Below are 18240 nucleotides of genomic sequence, written 5' to 3' on the forward strand. Positions count from 1 at the left end.
ATTGGTTATGTGGTTATGAACCCAAGGAAGAACTTCAAGAATAGGCAAAGTCTTTACATCATTTTCCCCCACAGGGAAGGTTAGAATGGGAAAATCAAAATATTTTTAATGAACAGGAAGTATTCTGAGGCCCCGGGTTAGGATTAGGTCTGCATTTCTCTGAGAAGATACACGGTGATGGTGGTTCCATGGACTGAAAAAGATATTTGTTCATACAACAAGCAATAATGTATGTTGTAAGAAATGGCTCATTCTGTTGGAGATTTGTGTCAATTTGGCATCTGTTTATTGCACTGTAGTACTGGAACAGTTAATAGGCAAAGACAATTGCTGACATAATCTCCTCTTCCTCTTGCTGTTTTTTGCAAACAGCAAAAAAACATTCCATCTAGGCTTCAAACTAGCAGAGTTGTGTGGCCTGAAGAGATAGGAAGTCCCCATTTGTTATTCTACAGCTAGTTCCTCAGAATATGAAGCCTTGGTGATCTTCTCTCTTGTTGCCTTCTTCCTAAAGAGTATCAGAGATGGTAACATGATTATTAAGCTCATTAAAGTAGGATCTGAAAGCTTTTGTCAGGCCTGCAGAGATTCCTTTAAGAATCTTTGCCTGCCACACTTTCTTATAATTTCCTATGCTGTTTCATTAGTATAGTAATTGGGAGGGGGGAATAGAAAGGAGTAGGATTGTGGAATGTGTTGTTGTGATTCTTTTCTAGAAGCCAAGGTCATCTTTTGTCTCCGCACCTCGACATTTGACCGGAAGAAGCTGGGTGGAGATGCCAGTGTGGAAGAAAAGGATTGGGGCATGTGATTGATTATGGGTGTGGGGATAGATCATGAACTTTCAACTGGGTGAACTCTCAGGATGTAAATCAGAGTTGGAATTCCACAGATGTGCCAACATACCTGTATATTAAATTGGACCTTTAAGGATGATCCTGCCTCGGACTTTGATTTATATCTGCATGGTATTTGGAACGCTGACAGCTTTGTTTAAATAGAAAAAAAAACCCTCCTAAAACACAATTCTTCTGATAAAGAACGTTAAGGACCTAGTAAAAGATATAAAAAGAGGTTTTCTGAAATCTATCGCTAGAAAGATTAAAATGGAAGAAATTTTAGGAGATCAAGATCGAAAGAATCGAAGAAGAAACACTAAACAAGGGTAAGAGGTGATAGTTACTTGGTAAGAGGTGATAGTTACCTAGTTACTTGCGGGATCGTATTCTGCCCCATACATCCCTGCGACCAATTCGCTCGCACCGAGAGGGACTCCTCCAGGTGCTGTCCACCAGACAGTGCCGAGGGGCGGCGCCTAGGAGTAGAGCCTTCTCTGTGGCGGGCTCAGCCCTGTGGAATGACCTCCCTCCGGATATTAGGACTACCTCTGACCTCTGCTCCTTCTGTGTAAAGCTCACCTATTCCAAGTAGCTGGAATACCAAGTAGCTGGCCTGGCTCAAACATGATCTAACTATATCGCTCCTGACGGGTTTTTTATTTGTGTAATTTAATTGAATTTATTTATTTATTTAGGGGTTTTTAAATATTGTGATTTTAATTGTTTTTATCCATCAGCCCACCTCCTCCTTGTACACGTCTTAGTACACGTCTTTGTTATATGTATGTCTTGTCCAGATATGTATTTTATATGTTTTTATTGTACGCCGCCCCGAGTCCTTCGGGAGAGGGTGCGGCTAAGAAATAAATATTTATTCATTCATTCATTCATAGAAAAGCTTGAATGGATACTTTGCATCATCTTCATTGTAGAAAAAAATATTAGGTAAATCTGAGTTGATAGTTTCAGAAAGGGAAGTTGAGATGCTGAGAAAAAGAGTGATGATTAAAAAAAATGGATGACATCAGTCCAATAGGTACTGCTATAAAGCCTAGAACAATCAGGAAATACTTTTTTTTAAATAAGGACAATGGGAACCCTGCAGTTCAGATATTCAGAAAAAATTCCTGGAATCAGATTGCTTCAGTTCTATATATTTCTTTTATGGTTGGTTCCAGATTTTTTTTCCTGCCAAACTCTGAAAGATTTAACAAGAAAGGTGCTGAAATCTTTATGTCTTTTCTTTCTTCCATTGTGTGTTACAGACAAGAACAGAAGTAGAATCTTTAGCTCCAGATTGACCTTTTCAATTGGCTGATTTAGTAACTGATTTAAGATGCTGCTATTGTCCTTTAAGAATTGTACAGAGGTTGTGACTTTTCTTTTTTCTTTTCCATAGTCAACATTTATTAGGGCATGATATAGAATGACATTCAGTTAATTCGTCCTTTTTATTCAACTTACAGTGCAACTATGTCTGGGTGTAGGTATGCACACACACAAACATGTAAGTTGCACTGAATTGAGTGGAATGTACTTTTAAGAAAACGAGTTCACCCCATAACTTTCCAGATGTTGCTGATCCAGAATTCGCAACCAATGTTACCACTGCTGAGGAATCATGGAAAGTGTAGCACCACAAGCAGGAAACTGTCAAGTTTCTTTCATTTATAATATAAAGGGATAGATTTGAGAGCGTTATAGTTATCTTATTTCCATAATGTTTTTCTTTATCTTGAGAGATAGTGGACCCTGTCAAAACCAAAAGGGCAGACAGAAACAAACCAAATATCAGGCGTCATATATCGAATCCTGTGCAGCAACTGTGAAAATAACTTTGTTGGCCAAACAGGAAGAAAACTATCAGCCAGACTGCATGAACTGCAATTCCTGGCTACCAAAAGCCATGACCTACTATCCCTCATGTCCATCCATGAAGACTCAGAAGGACACAAATTTGATCTAACTGGAACCACAGTTGTAACCCAGGTGAAATCAAGGAGAGAAAGAGAATTCCCTGAAGCCTGGTTTTCCACCAATAAGTCAATAAACAGACACATTGACATCGATCCAGTCTACCAATAGCTGAGAATGAAAGAACTGCTCCCAAAGATAGTATTTTAAAATGAACAAACAGGCACCCCACTACGTAACAACAAAAAGCATAACTCATCAGCTCACAAGAAATCGGATAATGTCTCATTAACAACCAGCCAATCAAACAGCCCAGACCATGACTCAGAAGCATCTGAACAGACAACACTAATTTACATCACACAGACAGTACTTAAAATCAAAGACCATGTCTTGGTAACAACAGCCATCCAATCAAACAGTCTGTAATCAGATGTACGTATGTGTGTATATAGGTGTGCTTGTATGTACAGTATGTGTATAGGTGTGTATATATATGTGTATATAACATACATACACACACGTGTGTGTGTGTGTGTGTGTGTATGTATGTATGTATGTATGTATGTATGTATGTATGTATAGTGTCACAACCGCTGGTATGCCCAAATATGGGAGGGAGCATACTGCTTCCCTTTTCTGTCTATTGGCTTCTGTCCCTCATCCAGGAAGAAAGCCATTTTTAAAATGTTGCCTTGTTACATTTGTGTTGCATTTGTGCTGATAAATAAATAAAGGGAGACTAGTATAGATCTATTTCAAGCTATTTAGCTCTCATCAGCTAGCCATACCCTTACTGGGAATCGAATGTATTTATCAGCACAAATGCAACACACACACATGTGTGTGTGTGTGTGTTGCATTTGTGCTGATAAATAAATATGTATATTTATGTGTATATGTGTGTATGTGTTATATACACACCTACACACATATATATACACACATATACATACATATATATATATATATATATATATATATATATATATATATATATATATATATATATATATATATATATGCTGGTTTTGTTGTATTCGGGTCTTTTCCCGTGTAAACTTTACACGGGAAAAGACCCGAATACAACAAAACCAGCATACCTACACCCGTGAAAATCTACGAAAACAAATATATATATATATATATATATATATATATATATATATATATATATATATATATATATATATATATATATATATATATATATATATATATATATATATATATATATATATATATATCTTGCACATATATATATGCTGTCTTTTATTCAAAACTATTTCCATGGTAGTTTATAATCAGAGAGTATAATGAAACATTCACTTTGGTTGATATAGTGGTATTCATAAAAAAACTATCAATATCAAGGCTTACCTAACTAACAATAGTGTTTACTTAGATCAACTCTATATTTATATTTATGTAACTCTAGAATCATCTCCGTGTTCCAGTGATCTCAAAGTGTTGTCCCTTTTGGGCCCTGAGCCATTTATTTTCAGTTCAGCTGCTGGGCAATCAAAAATGAGGATTGTCTTGTTTTTGTAGTTAAAATTGTGGGTGGACCACTTTCTACATTAATGGCAGCTCCTATCTCTGAACTTGTTCCCACTCACCTATGCAGATAACATACCAAGACAGTATAATTCATTCTTCTGTGGGCAAAATATGGTGCTGTAATGGCTTCCCTTTTTAAAAGTGATTTTTAAAACAAGACAAAAAAAGCAAATGCAGAACATAATATGGTACATGTAGATTGCTTATATGGAAAAATCACCCTTTTGAACCCTTTAAAATTGTCTATTATCTATGAAAATATTGTTGAGAATTAGAGGAATAAAATTAGTGTAAGTATCAGGGCCAGATTAAGGCCAATGGATGCCCCAAGCACAGTCCAAATACTGCTCCTCAGTCCTTCCATTGCTAAAGTGGAAAGATATCAAGATTTAACCATTGCTGGAGTCCTTCAGAAAATGGCATGCCAAGTGGCAGGATGAACTTTTTTCCTGCTGACAAAAAGCTGACTTTGATTTACATCTGCACTGGACCACTGCAAGGATTTTGTATTTTACTAGTTTTTAAAAGAACTTTGCTGCTTTATTTTACTTTTTGAATATATTTATGATCTCTTTTTTATTCTAAAGAGATGGGAATTTTCTCTTTCTTTTTTATTTACTTTCTATTATGGGAAATGTTATCTTAATTTTTCCTGCAGATATTTTTTTATGGAACATTTACTTATTTTGTCTTTGAGAGGAATTGTCTATGTTTTGTTGTGAAAGTCCAGGTATAAAGGAAATGTGGATTATTGTATGTGTATTTTAATATTATGTATATTAAAATGAAAACTATACATTAAGGATTAACATTATATATTATATAATTTTTACAATGCTGACAAAAAGAGATACAAAGGAAAGGTGAGAGCCTCATCAACTTTATGTCAAAGTCTTCTTGGAAGCTTTTGGGGAAAAATGCTTACAAGCCCTGAATGAAAATTTAGATAAAAGACTTGATGATGTAACAACAGTCATAAATCATCTTAAGGATGATACTCAAGTACAGGTAACAGCAGCTAAATCAGAGTTGCAATTGGGTGGATTGGAAGTCAATTTGTTGCTGACAGAATTGAAGGAGGAGGAGCTTTGAGAATTGCAGGCTCTTTGGAGAAGGCTGAAAGGGGCATGGATTTAAAAGGCTTAGTGATGGCCATATGGATTAGTGATGAATTGGACTTTCTCACGAAAACTGTTGGAGATTGTGGATTATATTTATTCTATTCAATCAAAGATGAGATGTTGGTGGTTCAATTTGCACAAAAAACATCTGAACAACAAGTGCTGTGGAGATATTCACAACAGAGAGCTATGATTTGGGGGAATGAAATGCAATTGTTGGGAAAGATCCCAGCTGTAATTTTAAGGAAAAACTTTATTATTAATAATCAGTCAAAAATATTTGATCTTAGAAAGATCAGAGATAATAACTGCAATGATTTATGGTAGATTAGAAGCCATTGGGTACTTGCTGTGTGTGAAATACAGTAATAGATTGTTAACAGTGGCCTTTTAACTTTAGTTTTCTTGTTGGATTTACTTGTTAACTGTTTTTTTTTTACAGTAAATAGATGGTAGGTCAAATTACCTGGAAAGTAGAGCTGTAGTTCATCAACTGTAGACCTTAGTTATGCAAACTATATATATTCTTAAATATACTGTATATATCAGTATTTAATTGGAGGGACAATATGTGTATATATTTTAATGCATATTTTTGTCTTCTATAGTTTTCGCTTTGTTTGTTGCTATTTCCCCTTTTTCTATTGAAATTTGTGTTTTCATTTTGGAAATACAATAAAAAAATTATTAAGTCTCAATAACTGCTGAAAGCTAAGGGTGGCAGTGAAAGAGTTAAGGGCATGACAGCCCAGGGACAAAAAATGTGGTTCTCCCCTTCCTCTGATGTCCTAAGCACTGTGTTTACTTTGCTTAATGTGTTCAATCCAGGACTGGTCAGTGTGGCAAATAGTTCAATTGGGATAGCCAATTTTCGAGGTGGCCTTCTTGTGCCTTTCAGGAACATCATACCATGAAACTCATCTCATTGCCATTGTAAATCATCACCAAGGGAATCAGAAAAATGAGACTCTGTCTATATTTCTCTAATTGTTGATGTTCTCTCACCTCCCCAATCCTCCTTTCTCAGCATCTATAGCCGTTCTGTGTACTTTAACATATTCTGCAGAAGAGAATGGTGAAGACTGCAAAGCAGCTGGTACAGTACCGATCCACTGTGACATCCAAATCGAAGCAAATGCTGATGTTGTTACAGCAGCCACCCAATTCCTATTCTTTTGTGATGATTTGGCTTATTCCTCATTAAGGTCTAACAAGACCTCTATCAACTCATCCCATGTCCATTTTTCTGGCCTCCTTCTCAGTTTAGATATAGTTTTTTTCTAACTCTACCTGGGATCTTACACATTTATTTCAAAATACATAGTGCCTGGTTCAAAGCAAAATCTACAGAATACTGCAGGGGGGAGGGGAGATTAGGGATTATGAAATACAGGTACACAAAAAACTTCTTTTATCTCAATTATGTTGATTTACTGCATGAAAAATGCTATATCAGCAATTGTATGAAGCATTGATCTTGCAAGCAGACTCATTGTGGATTTAAGGCAGAGATAGACCACCAGTGGCCCTTCAAATGTTGGACTTCAACTTTCATGATACTCCATCACTGCTAAGGCATTAAAAACTCACCTGTTTCAATCAGCTGGCCTGGCACTCTCTTAGTTTTGTCTCCCGGGGATATATTTTAACTGGGTTTGGGTATTTTAATTGGGGATGTTTTTTAGGGTTTCCATAGCATATTTATTTCTTGTACAGTCTCTTCTCCTCCACCTAAATGTTTAGTATTTAATTGTTTTTATACTATTTATATTGTTATTCATGTATTCTATCTGCATTTTATCTGACTGTACACTGCCCCGAGTCCCTTTTTGGGAGAGGGGGCGGTTTAGAAATCCAAAGAAATAAATAATAAGGCTCATGGCAACTAAACCATATTTGGAAAGCAGTATGTTGCCAATTCCTGGTTTTAAACTACAAATCTCTGTGCCACCAGATTAACTAGGCACCAGTTTCTTAATGGCATACATTGGTCTGATGTTCAGGGAAGTGGCTACATTATTGAAAATTATTGCCATTCAGCTTGCAATTGTGCAACGCTCTATGTTTCAAACTGCAATCTGATATACAATAATTAAGGTGTATTGACATCTCCTATGCAGTAAACTGTAATCTGGGTTTTCTGCCATGCTGAAATCTTACTACTGATACTTTTTTTTGGCAATTTCTTTACAATTTCCAAAATTGTCCACACACAGCACTCCTTTCCCCTGATGAATTTGTTTATAAGCATATCTAACTTGATCGGAATTAATTTATTAGTAAAACAAAAAACGAATGGCCTGAATTAGATAGCAAATGATGTCTTGTCTTGATGTTTGTAATGATTTGGTTACCCAGGATACAGGCCAGATTTTTAGTACATTTCCTGCTAATTCTTGAGGTGTTAAGATTTCAAAAAGAGTGGCAAAAAGTGAGAATGTAACAGTCCTGTGGCCAGCTTGCAGAGTGATTTCATAAACAGTTTTATTAGCGCCTCTGATGACTGAGACAATAATTATTGCTGAAGGCAACATTGCAACTATTCTCTTTTTTGTAGATACAAACATGGCTTGTGGGGATGGGGATTCATCTTTTCATCGTGACATCTTAAGTCACAGGAGTGAAAAGAAGTTGGCAACTCTAATGAGGAAATGCTTCCCTGGTTTTGGTGATGACAGGAAAGGCCAAACTTTCAGCACCAAAGTTCTGACTACCTTTCACACAGTCTTAAGGATTAGTAAACCTGAAATTTGTTAAGGCATTTGGAACACATACTAATCATTGTTCGGTATATAGACATAGATATTAGAATCTTAAACACTCGCCACTCTAGTAGGCAGCTGTCAACAAGCAGAGCTAATTAAGAATGACCCTTTATTTGTTTTTCCCCTGATTATTATGAGTATCTTTCACTCCATCTACCACTTCCTAATGGGAACAGAGATTGTATAGAAAGGGGCCCCAGTAAACTAACTGGCACATATATCGAATCTGCTTAGCCTGGGCTGTTAAGTAAGTTTAATTAATTTACTAAGTTAATGTTCCAGAGCTAGCATGAAAGCATCATTGCTATCAGCTGGGTAGCAGGAATTGGAACCCTAAATGAGCTCATTTTTTCACAGTTGGAATTAGGGACCAGTTAGCCAGTTATATGGTTTTCCAATTTCTGCACTTGCCCTAAGGGAGTTGCAAGTTATTCATTCCCCAGGATTAAGTGTGAGTAAGAAAAAATAGCTACTTGGGATTTGCTTCCATCTTTGACTCAAGCAGTGTCTATTCTCTTTAGTTTTCTGCCCTAGATGTGAACGTGTATGTTTGTTATTTTGAGAGGCTGGCAGTACAGCATCTCTAAGAAACGTTTCCTATGTGTATTTTTTTGTTGGAAAGGTTTGCAGATAAAGGTGTGTGTGTGTGTGTGTGTGTGTGTGTGTGTGTATAGTGGGGGGGGGGGGAAGCAAAACAAACAATAAAAGAATGGAAACAAAATTACAGAAATTTGCAAAGTTTGACAAATGGTGGTCTGGAGTTGCCACAAGCTAATGGCTTGCGATGATTAATAAGAGTAAAAATAATTGCATTTCATTAAGATTGATGACACCCCATTTAACCTCCCTTCTCGTTTCAGCCCTAAAGTGGAAAGAGATGAAGTTCTCATCTATAATAGCTCCTGTAACATTACCATGGAAACTGAGGCAGAGATGGAGTGTGAGGGACCTAATCAGCCAATTACCGCCAAGATTACTGAGATATGGAAAATCTGGGGCCAGAACACTCAGGTATAATCAAATCTTTTTTATAGACTGATTCAAACAGCTTAAAATTAAATTTGCAATATTGTGTACATTTAAGTGAAAAAAATAAATAAACCTTAGGCCAGGCAGAGGCAATATATAATTTTAAATGCTTTCCAACTGAATAGCCGATCTAATGCACAGCAAAGGAACTAATTCTTAACTATGGTTAACCACACTTTAATAAATATGAATGAGGCCTGCTGTATTTAATTGCTTTCTGTTGTCTCTCTATTTTTGCAAGCTCCTTTCTTATAAATGATGCTTCTTCCTGCCTCTGTTGCTGCAATCAGAGATCACAATCACAGATTTTTCTCCCTGAGTTATTATGGTCTCTTCTCATGTTCTTCAGGCAATGGGCTATTAGCTAGTTGAAACAGGAAGATGATAAGCTTTATTGGAATATGGACTAGCAGTTAGATACTTCACGCATACTGCCAGATTTTTTTTAAATAAATCAATGTTGCCTCTTCAGTCCTTATGAAAGAATTAAAATAATTGAAACTATTTCTAAGTTGTGTTATTTTGAATAACATGGAGTTAATCAATTGACGTGTCATTCCTACATTCCATTAATATCTGTAAAACATATAAATATTGCTTATACTTCTCTGTCTTTCTTTCCTTTGGTCCATATTTGGATTGCTCGCTGTAGGAATTCTATGTGTACACACATATATATTGTGTAACATTCAAGTGATTTTTTAAAAAAAAAATCCATTGTTGTCAAAAAAACTGGTAGTTTCTGTGCTATTCAGACAAGTTCAGGGCAAAGGCTAAAAATAAATCCATGCAAATGGTATACTTATGTCTATTGGATGCATTTAAATTCTAGTAAGTATAATTAATATCCAATGAAGTCCTTATTTTTCCTCAATTCAGCCTGTGTATACACTACTTAAGATTTCCTCAGCTGGGAGACATGTAATCTGCCAAGAGTCATTGCTTTGCAGTGTGTAACAAATTGAATAAATAAATAAAAATAAACAAACATTTTTAGTGTAAATTTGGATAGATGGGGAAAATGACAAGAAAATCTGCTTGCATAGTTTTCAGTTTGAGTAGATTTTTTTTCTTCGTTGAGGCAGCTCATGAACTTAGCCTTTTCATTATAGAGGTCTTTGCAGTTTAGCAATAATTCCTTTTACCTTTTATCTTCTGGAAATGATAGGTAGAAAATGGTTTCAGGGTTAGGAGATGAGAAAATAGTCTGGGGATGATCCTTTAAAATTAAAACATTATTTAAATAAATGAATTTGTAGAAATGATAGGAGATTAAAACTTTAACTTGGCACAGGGACTGTAAGTTGGTCCTTTTTACATAGAGCCTGTGGGAGACATTTAATTAGCACCACTCATACCAAGAATGAATGAATATAGAATTTGATTTCTTTACATTTTCTTGGCTTATATATAGGTCTTGATCTGGCCATGTGCTACTTATTGTCATTCCTTTCTTTAATTAATATTGTGAGAAGGTAAACCTGGGACAGCCAAGTATCTACTTTTTCATATTTTTGATCTCTCTTCTCATCCATTACTATACATTTTCCTGAAGTCCTGGAACCAAATTCAGAATGAAAGACAAGGCAGACAAGATGGATTTTTTGGTGGGATGGGGGATGGCAACTTTTCTTCACAAACTTAATGAAGTAAGAAGGGTCCATCAAGTCCAAACTCCTGTTCTCTGTAGGAATATAACTGAAAGGATTCATGACTGACAGATGTCCTTTCTTTGCTTGATCACACTCAATGAATGGGAGCTCACTGCCTCTCTGAGGGATTAGTTCCAGTGTTCTACTTTTAAGTGGCTTTACTCTTAAAAGTCCCCCTCCCCCACCCATAGTATTCAACTGGTTTCCACTTTTCCATCTTTTGGATTAAGGTCTGAAATGAGGGAGGTAATGTGATAACCATCTAGCAGCTTTTGCACAAGTAAACAATCAACATGTCTATTTGCTATTGTATCCGAGGAGGCACACCATGCTTGAGGGCAAGAGTGCAATCAAGAGTTCCATTTCTATTTGCCACAAAAGAGTCTGCATTAAATAGATGGGGCTGCTCTTATTTGTATTGCGCGGTTGATGTGAATGATCTAGGAAAGAAATATTTGTGAAGAAGATAATTAAACTGTAAGATTGTGTAGTTGTCTTCACAACTATATATTACTGGAATGCTTGTTTTCTTAGTGATGCAAATGGTTGCCAGGTCTGTCACCTTACATATCTGAGGGACTGGAAATGCCTACCGTTTCACACTGAGAAATGCAGTTAGGGACTATTCATGTGACTCATGTGAGTGTAAAGATAGGTTTATATTTCTAACAATGGTTTGGGAATGAGGCAATAAAATGGAGCATATTACTTCAGACTACAATTTAATTTTTAAAATCATGTGTTATGTTTTATATCAGGGGTAGTCAACCTTTTTATACTTACCACCCACTTTTGTATCTCTGTTAGTAGTAAAAGTTTCTAACCGCCCAACGATTCCACAGTAATGGTGATTTATAAAGTAGGGAAGTAACTTTACTTTATAAAATTTATAAAGCAGAGTTACAGCAAATCCTTACCGCCCACCATGAAAGCTGGAACGCCCACTAGTGGGCGGTAGGGACCAGGTTGACTACCACTGGTTTATATAATTAACAGAAATGTTAGCTGTGGAATTGGAAATAATGATTTGGGTTCTCTGTAAATTTTGGTAATCTAACAGGAGTAGAAATACATAGCTTTATATCCTGGGAAGAAGCATATAGAGAGTAATTTCATGCACAGAGAATTTACTACAATCATTGAAATATTTTCATTGTCATGTTGCAAAGAGTTCCACATAGAATACATGCATACAAAGAAATTGTAGTCTGAAGTTGTGAATTTAGGATTTAAATTTCCTGCTGATTGCCTTTAATGGATGAGCACCATCAATTTTATTCTGAAGAAGAATAAGTATCTATTCTCTCTCCCCCCATCAATGATTATCTTTATTCCACTTCCCTTTTAGGTTTTTAATATCTATGGACATTTTTGCAATAGCACTCAGACTTATATACTGCTTTACAGTGCTTTACAGCCCTCGCTAAGTGGCTTACAGAGTCAGCTTATTACTCCCAACAATGTGGGTCCTCCTTTTACTGACCTTGGAAAGATAGAAGGCAATCTTTAGCTGGTAGGACACGAACTGTCAAATTTCTGGCAGTCGGCAGTCAACAGAATTAGCCTGCAATATGCATTTTAACCACTGTGCAACTACAGTTCATGATTTTAACAACTGAACTGTAGTCTGAAGTAATATACATTTTATTGCCTCATTCCCAAACCATTCTGTTAGAAACATAATGATTTTGTATTTTGTATATTTGCTGTTGAGCATATTGATCAAATTACATAGCAAATGTATGTGTTTGTATAGGTGTGTGTGTGTGTGTGTGTGTGTACCCACACACACACACACACAGAGAGAGAGAGAGAGAGAGAGAGAGAGAGAGAGAGAGAGAGAGAGAGAGAGAGATCAGCTATTTGGTTTAGCTCACATAGTTAGTTCCTGTTCTTTTGGAGATGAAAACTGTATTCAGTTCCTGCTGCCATTTTCTTGTTACACCACATGCAGCCTTTCTGTTGTAAAGAACTATGAATTGCAGAATCTTCAGTGTGTCAACTGAAGCCTAATAGCATGTATGTATTGAGGAGGAGCAGATAGGTCAGATAAGTGGTTTCAATTTTACTTGACAGCCTCTTGCTAAGATTTATGGCACTGTGCAGTATATGCATGCTTCTACATAAAGGCTTTAATCATGTCATGCAAACTGCCCTTCCCTTCCCACTGGAAATAATGGTGCCAGTCAGAAAAAATGCCTTAATGGCCTCTTGTATGTTGGGTTACAGTAATGGTGCTATTAGCAAGAGGTACAAAATGTCAGAGAAGTATTGGGACTTCACCTTTTTCCTTATACGTGGACATCTCTAAGGAATTTAGAAAGTTCTGCATGCATTGGTTCAAAATATGTCTTATCAGTTGGCATCTAACTTTGTTGGCATTAGCGAAATAAATTCATGTTGACACATACTTGATAGTTCTGGGAAATTCTGATATTGAGAAAACGACATGTCAACGTTTCACCATTCTTCCTTCATGAGAAAGCAAGTGACCTTTTACTTCCACAAGTAGCAATTCATTAAACCCCATTCAAAAGATCTTTCTTTCCTTCCTCTGCTTCAAATTATGTACTATAATTATTTATATAATTCTTGAGAATGGTAAGTCTACTTAATTTTACTTTTTTCTTGGTAAAAGTATATGAAGTAGAATTTCATAGGCTTACTAATGTAATATACAATATGTATACTGTATAATATATAGTACGTAAGTATGCATGGTTGCAAACCTATTATAATGAATATACTTTTTTAAGAACTGAGAACAGACTTGCGGCAAATACCGGAAACTGTTCCTATATTTCTGGACATTATTTTGCTTTAATGGCATTTTCCAGATTCTACTACTTTGTTTTCACCAAGCAAAACCCATATTTGTATGTTAGAGGCTGCCTGCAGAACAAATGAACATATAGCTAAGTAATAGTCTCTGGCTTTCCTCTGAAGTGTTAACTGTGGAGCCGTGGTGGCACAGTAGTTAGAATGCAGTATTGCAGGCTACTTCCGCTAACTGCCAACTGCCAGCAATTTGGCAGTTCAATTGTTACAAGCTCAAGGTTGACTCAGCCTTCCATCCTTCTGAGGTCGGTAAAATGAGAAGTCAGATTGTTGGGGGAATTATGCTAACTCTGTAAACTGCTCAGAGAGGGCTGTAAAGCACTGTGAAGCGGTATATAAGTTTAAGTGCTATTGCTATTGCATGTTTATACTGATATTGCATTGATATTCCATCTGAGTGAATAGTTATTTGATTTCTGTGATTTGCACTGTGGATTAGATGAGTGAAATAGTTTGATGAAATATTATCAGCAAATGTTGGACTGTGGATTTAGGGAAAGATGAAAGGGCAGCTTGTTGGAAACTGGGTAATGAATTAGACTGGATGGAACACAGTTGACTGTAGTAATACTTTCGGTTTGTAAAGGCTTTTGATAGATACAATTGTAGAAATTATGTTGTAAAATCAGAAATTGGTTAAGAAAGCAATGTATGGGGGCTTCTTGGCTTCTGTTGGCTATACCATCACATGATGACCAAAGGATGAGGGCAGCAATGCATTATCACTCATATGTTAAATATTTTGCATATCTTTCATACATAATATTGTACATGTAAGAAATAATAAATATAAGAAAAAAATTGAGAAGAACTTAACAGCATTTCCTGAGCATTTGTTCCACAGGCCTTTCCTGTTACTGCCATACAAAACTTATGACTCATCCTTGATGAGAACTGGTTTATTAGAATCCATTTAATATTGATTTTGACTTTGGGACATGGCTTTCCCAGATCTGACAGATTTCCAGAATCCAACCCTTGACGTGTCAACCTTTTCCTTCTCTTCCCTCCAAGTGTTCCCAGCAATGTTTTCTTCTTTGTTATTTGGCAAGTGACCTTCTGCTAGGATGGCAGGAGAGGGAGGAAGCACCAGTGAGCAACTTGCACTTCTAGGCATGTGCTAGTAAAGACTGAAGTGGGAATCTGATTGCTTTCTCTGCAGTAGCCGCCATACATCTTACTCTGGGGAAGATAAAATCTAAAATCACAAGCATTCATTTTCTCTCATCCTGTATAAGACTTAAAGCTATTCTTCCTGCTGTTTCTTAATTTTTTTCCTTGCAAGTTCACTTTTTGTAAGATGAACTTATTGAGCATTAAATAGGTTTGAATTGTGTTATTGCCTCTTTGCCTACTTTTTCAAATCACTTCAGCATTTTTGAGTTGGAAGATTTAAGCATCAAAAAAGTGAATTCACCTCTTGACTCAACTTTCAAAGGTTTAGTCTCATGTACCTAATATCACACCCACTCACTAACTCCTCTCCAACCATTAATAATAGTTTCTTAATATGTCTTAATTTCTTATAGTATTACTCTAAGTATGGTTGCTTGGGCTTTAAGCATTCTTTCTCCTGCCGTTACATATTGAGGGACTTTTTGCTGGACATTTTGGACATTGGACATTGAAGGACATATTCATGTTTTGATGAGTTTTTATTTAGTAGTTCCATATAATGGCTACCCATCCCAAATGAATTATTCTAACAGCTCATTGTGTTCAAAAATATAAATAACAGAAAGGCAAGAGCAAAACAAAACAAATCAAAGAGTAGCCATGGTGAAAACAATTCTATCAAGAACAATTAACACAACAAATTTATGGACTCAACTCCACCTCTTTCTGTTCTGTAGGGAGAACGAGGCAAACAGGGACTGAGGCAAGGCAGGTTGAAGCTAACACAACCTTTATTAACAGTGACAAACAGCTCAATGTAAGGCAAACCTCGAACCGGCAAACAGCAAAGCAAATGACAGCTGTCAGCTCTTTTATACTAGAGCTGTCAGAAGCTTAGCCAATCAGGTAGCTAGATTCTCCCGCCAGCAGGCTGCTCGTGTCTTAGCCAATCAGGAACTAGCAATGTAAGTCAATGGCAGGGAACTTCAGTACTTAACACCCCTCTCCTCCCAGTTGGCACATGCATAGTCCGCCAAGTACGCTGGCTGGCGATGGCTCTGCCCTGACCGTCTCAGTTCAGGGCCAGCGGTCAGAGGAGGAGTCTCTGCTGGCTGGGCCTGTGGAACTGCCAGAGACTGAGCGTCCGAGACAGCGGGAAGAGTGACCTCCACTGGACCAACTAGACTACCAGATAGGGCAGGCAATGAGAACATGTTGGAGAAGGGTGCGGAAGCAGCTTCTAATGGTGTCAGTTCACCAGGGCAGGATTGGGCCTGTCCTGGTTGTTGATCTGCTGCACTGGGAGGTCTCTGATGAAGCTGATTGATGTGCCGGCACCACTCTTGCCCATTATCGAGCTGGACCCTATAAGAGTCGCGTCCAGTTAGCTGTGTTATTAGTCCGGGGAGCCACCTTGGTTTAGCCCCGTAGTTTTGGGCGTAGACCAGGTCTCCCACGTTAAAGGTTCAAGTCGAGTTGCCTGTGTTGGGACTTTTCTCTGTGGCATAGCCAGGGTGCAGCCGGTCCAGAGTTGTCCAGAGCCGGCGACCCATAAGTTATTCTGCAGGACTTTGGTTGGTAACCAGGCATGGAGTTGTATGCTGCGCCAGAAGGTATTGGGACATTTTGTCATGCCAATTTCCTGGCCCCAGGCGGCCCAATGCCTCCTTAGCTGACTGGATGGTTCTTTCCTCCAAGCCGTTTCCGGCCAGGTGAAACGGAGCCATGGGTGCATGTCGTATGCCATGCTGGCCTGCGCACCCAGTCCAGCACTTTGGAGAGGACAGGGTCTGTTGCAGATAGCCTGGCAATATCCCACGTGGATACTGGCATGGCTAATTTCTCTACGAGGAGGACTGAGGCAGCGGGAGCAGGGTCCACCACAGGCGCTGGCAAAGGGCAGCAACTGAGGGCATCCGCATGCCCCAAATTCTTTCCTGGCCTATAGATAAGCTGATAATTGTATGCTGCCGGGAAAATGGTCTATCTGGACATCCTAAATGACAGTCACCCACCAAGAGACCCAAGGGGGGTTTGTGGTCAGTGACCAATTGGAAGAAACAACCATAGACGTAGTCGTGAAAATGCTTGACTCCTGCTACAGCAGCCAGAGCTTCTTTGTCTAGCTGACTGTAGTTCCTTTCTGCAGCTGAGAGTGTACGGGAATAATAGGCAATTGGGGCTTCTGAGCCATTAGGAAGGAAGGGCTCAGAACAGCCCCAATGCCATAGGGTGATGCATTGCACACCAAAACCAAAGGGAGGTGGTCACTGTATTGGACTAGCAGTGACTGGGATGTGAGAACGTCCTTAACCACCCAAAAAGCATGGGCTTCCTTGGGACCCCAATGCCAGGGCATCTTAGAGTCCAGAAGCCTGTGCAGAGGCTCTGCCAACAAAGCCTTATGGGACAAAAATATGGCATAAAAATTAAGAAGCCCTAGAAAAGCCTGAAGCTCTACCTTAGACGAAGGTGTGGGCACTTTTTTGATGGCCTCTATCTTTGACGGGGTAGGGTGGATGCCTTTGGTGTCCACAAGGTACCCTAAAAATTCCATGCTGGGGACCCCTATCCTGCATTTTCCTTGCTTAGGTTTTAGCCCAGTCTGGCGAAAATGGCTCAGGACTGCCCTTAACTTCTTGATGAGTTCGGCTTGATCCCTGGCAGATACAAGCACATCATCAAAATAGGGTACTACCCCCCTGGCAGCCTCTGGAGCAATCACTCCATCAGGCTCTGAAAAATGCCTGGGGCTATGCTAACCCCAAACTGCAACCTCTTGCACTTAAAAGCTCCCCGGTGGGTCACGATGGTCTGGACCATGGCAGTGGCTTCGTCCACCGGAAGGCTCGGAAATGTTGAGCCCCAACACAGAGAACCAGTCCAGCCCTAGGAGGCGGGGCAGCTGGCCTTCAATGATGATGAGGGGAAGAGGCCCCTGGAAATTATGGCTTGCAACCTGGAATGTGCCACAACCCACAATAAGAATCTGTTGCCCTTGATAGTCTCTGAGGCGAATTGGGCACTGCTTAAGGGTAGCCTTAGTAAGGCTGGGCACTATCCACTTGATAGTGGCCCAAGAGATGAGGGATTTGGAAGAGCCAGTGTCCACTTCCATTTTACAGGGCTCTCCCTCAATTTGGACAGTTAAATAGATCTTGTGGGCCGGCTTTGATAGAGATGCATGGGTGATGGCCCATTCAGAGTGCTGTTGGTCACCCGCGATGGTGAAACAGTCTTCGTGGTGCCTTGGAGCCTGTCTAGTGGACTGCCTTGCCAAGGCGCGTTCAGGAGGCCGAAGAGCAACTGGCATGGCAACCCTGCATACCTTGGCCAAATGTCCCTTCCTGTCACAATGTTGGCAGATGGCGGCTTTTAACCTGCAAACTGACCTTGCATTGTTCCC

General features: G+C 38.5%; 1 protein-coding gene across 1 annotated transcript in view; it reads left to right on the forward strand.

The window, feature by feature from the left end:
• The window catches only part of PKHD1 (PKHD1 ciliary IPT domain containing fibrocystin/polyductin), a gene marked incomplete at its 3' end in the record, with an annotated part of 306709 nt that overhangs the window by 83122 nt on the left and 205347 nt on the right, over nt 1-18240 (forward strand). Inside the window, 2 exon segments of the mRNA XM_081943866.1 lie at nt 6462-6639; nt 9060-9210. Coding sequence (XP_081799992.1) covers nt 6462-6639; nt 9060-9210 — 329 coding nt within the window.

This window comes from Natrix helvetica (genome assembly GCF_964273705.1).
Source record: "Natrix helvetica genome assembly, chromosome: 2".
NCBI lineage: Eukaryota > Metazoa > Chordata > Lepidosauria > Squamata > Natricidae > Natrix > Natrix helvetica.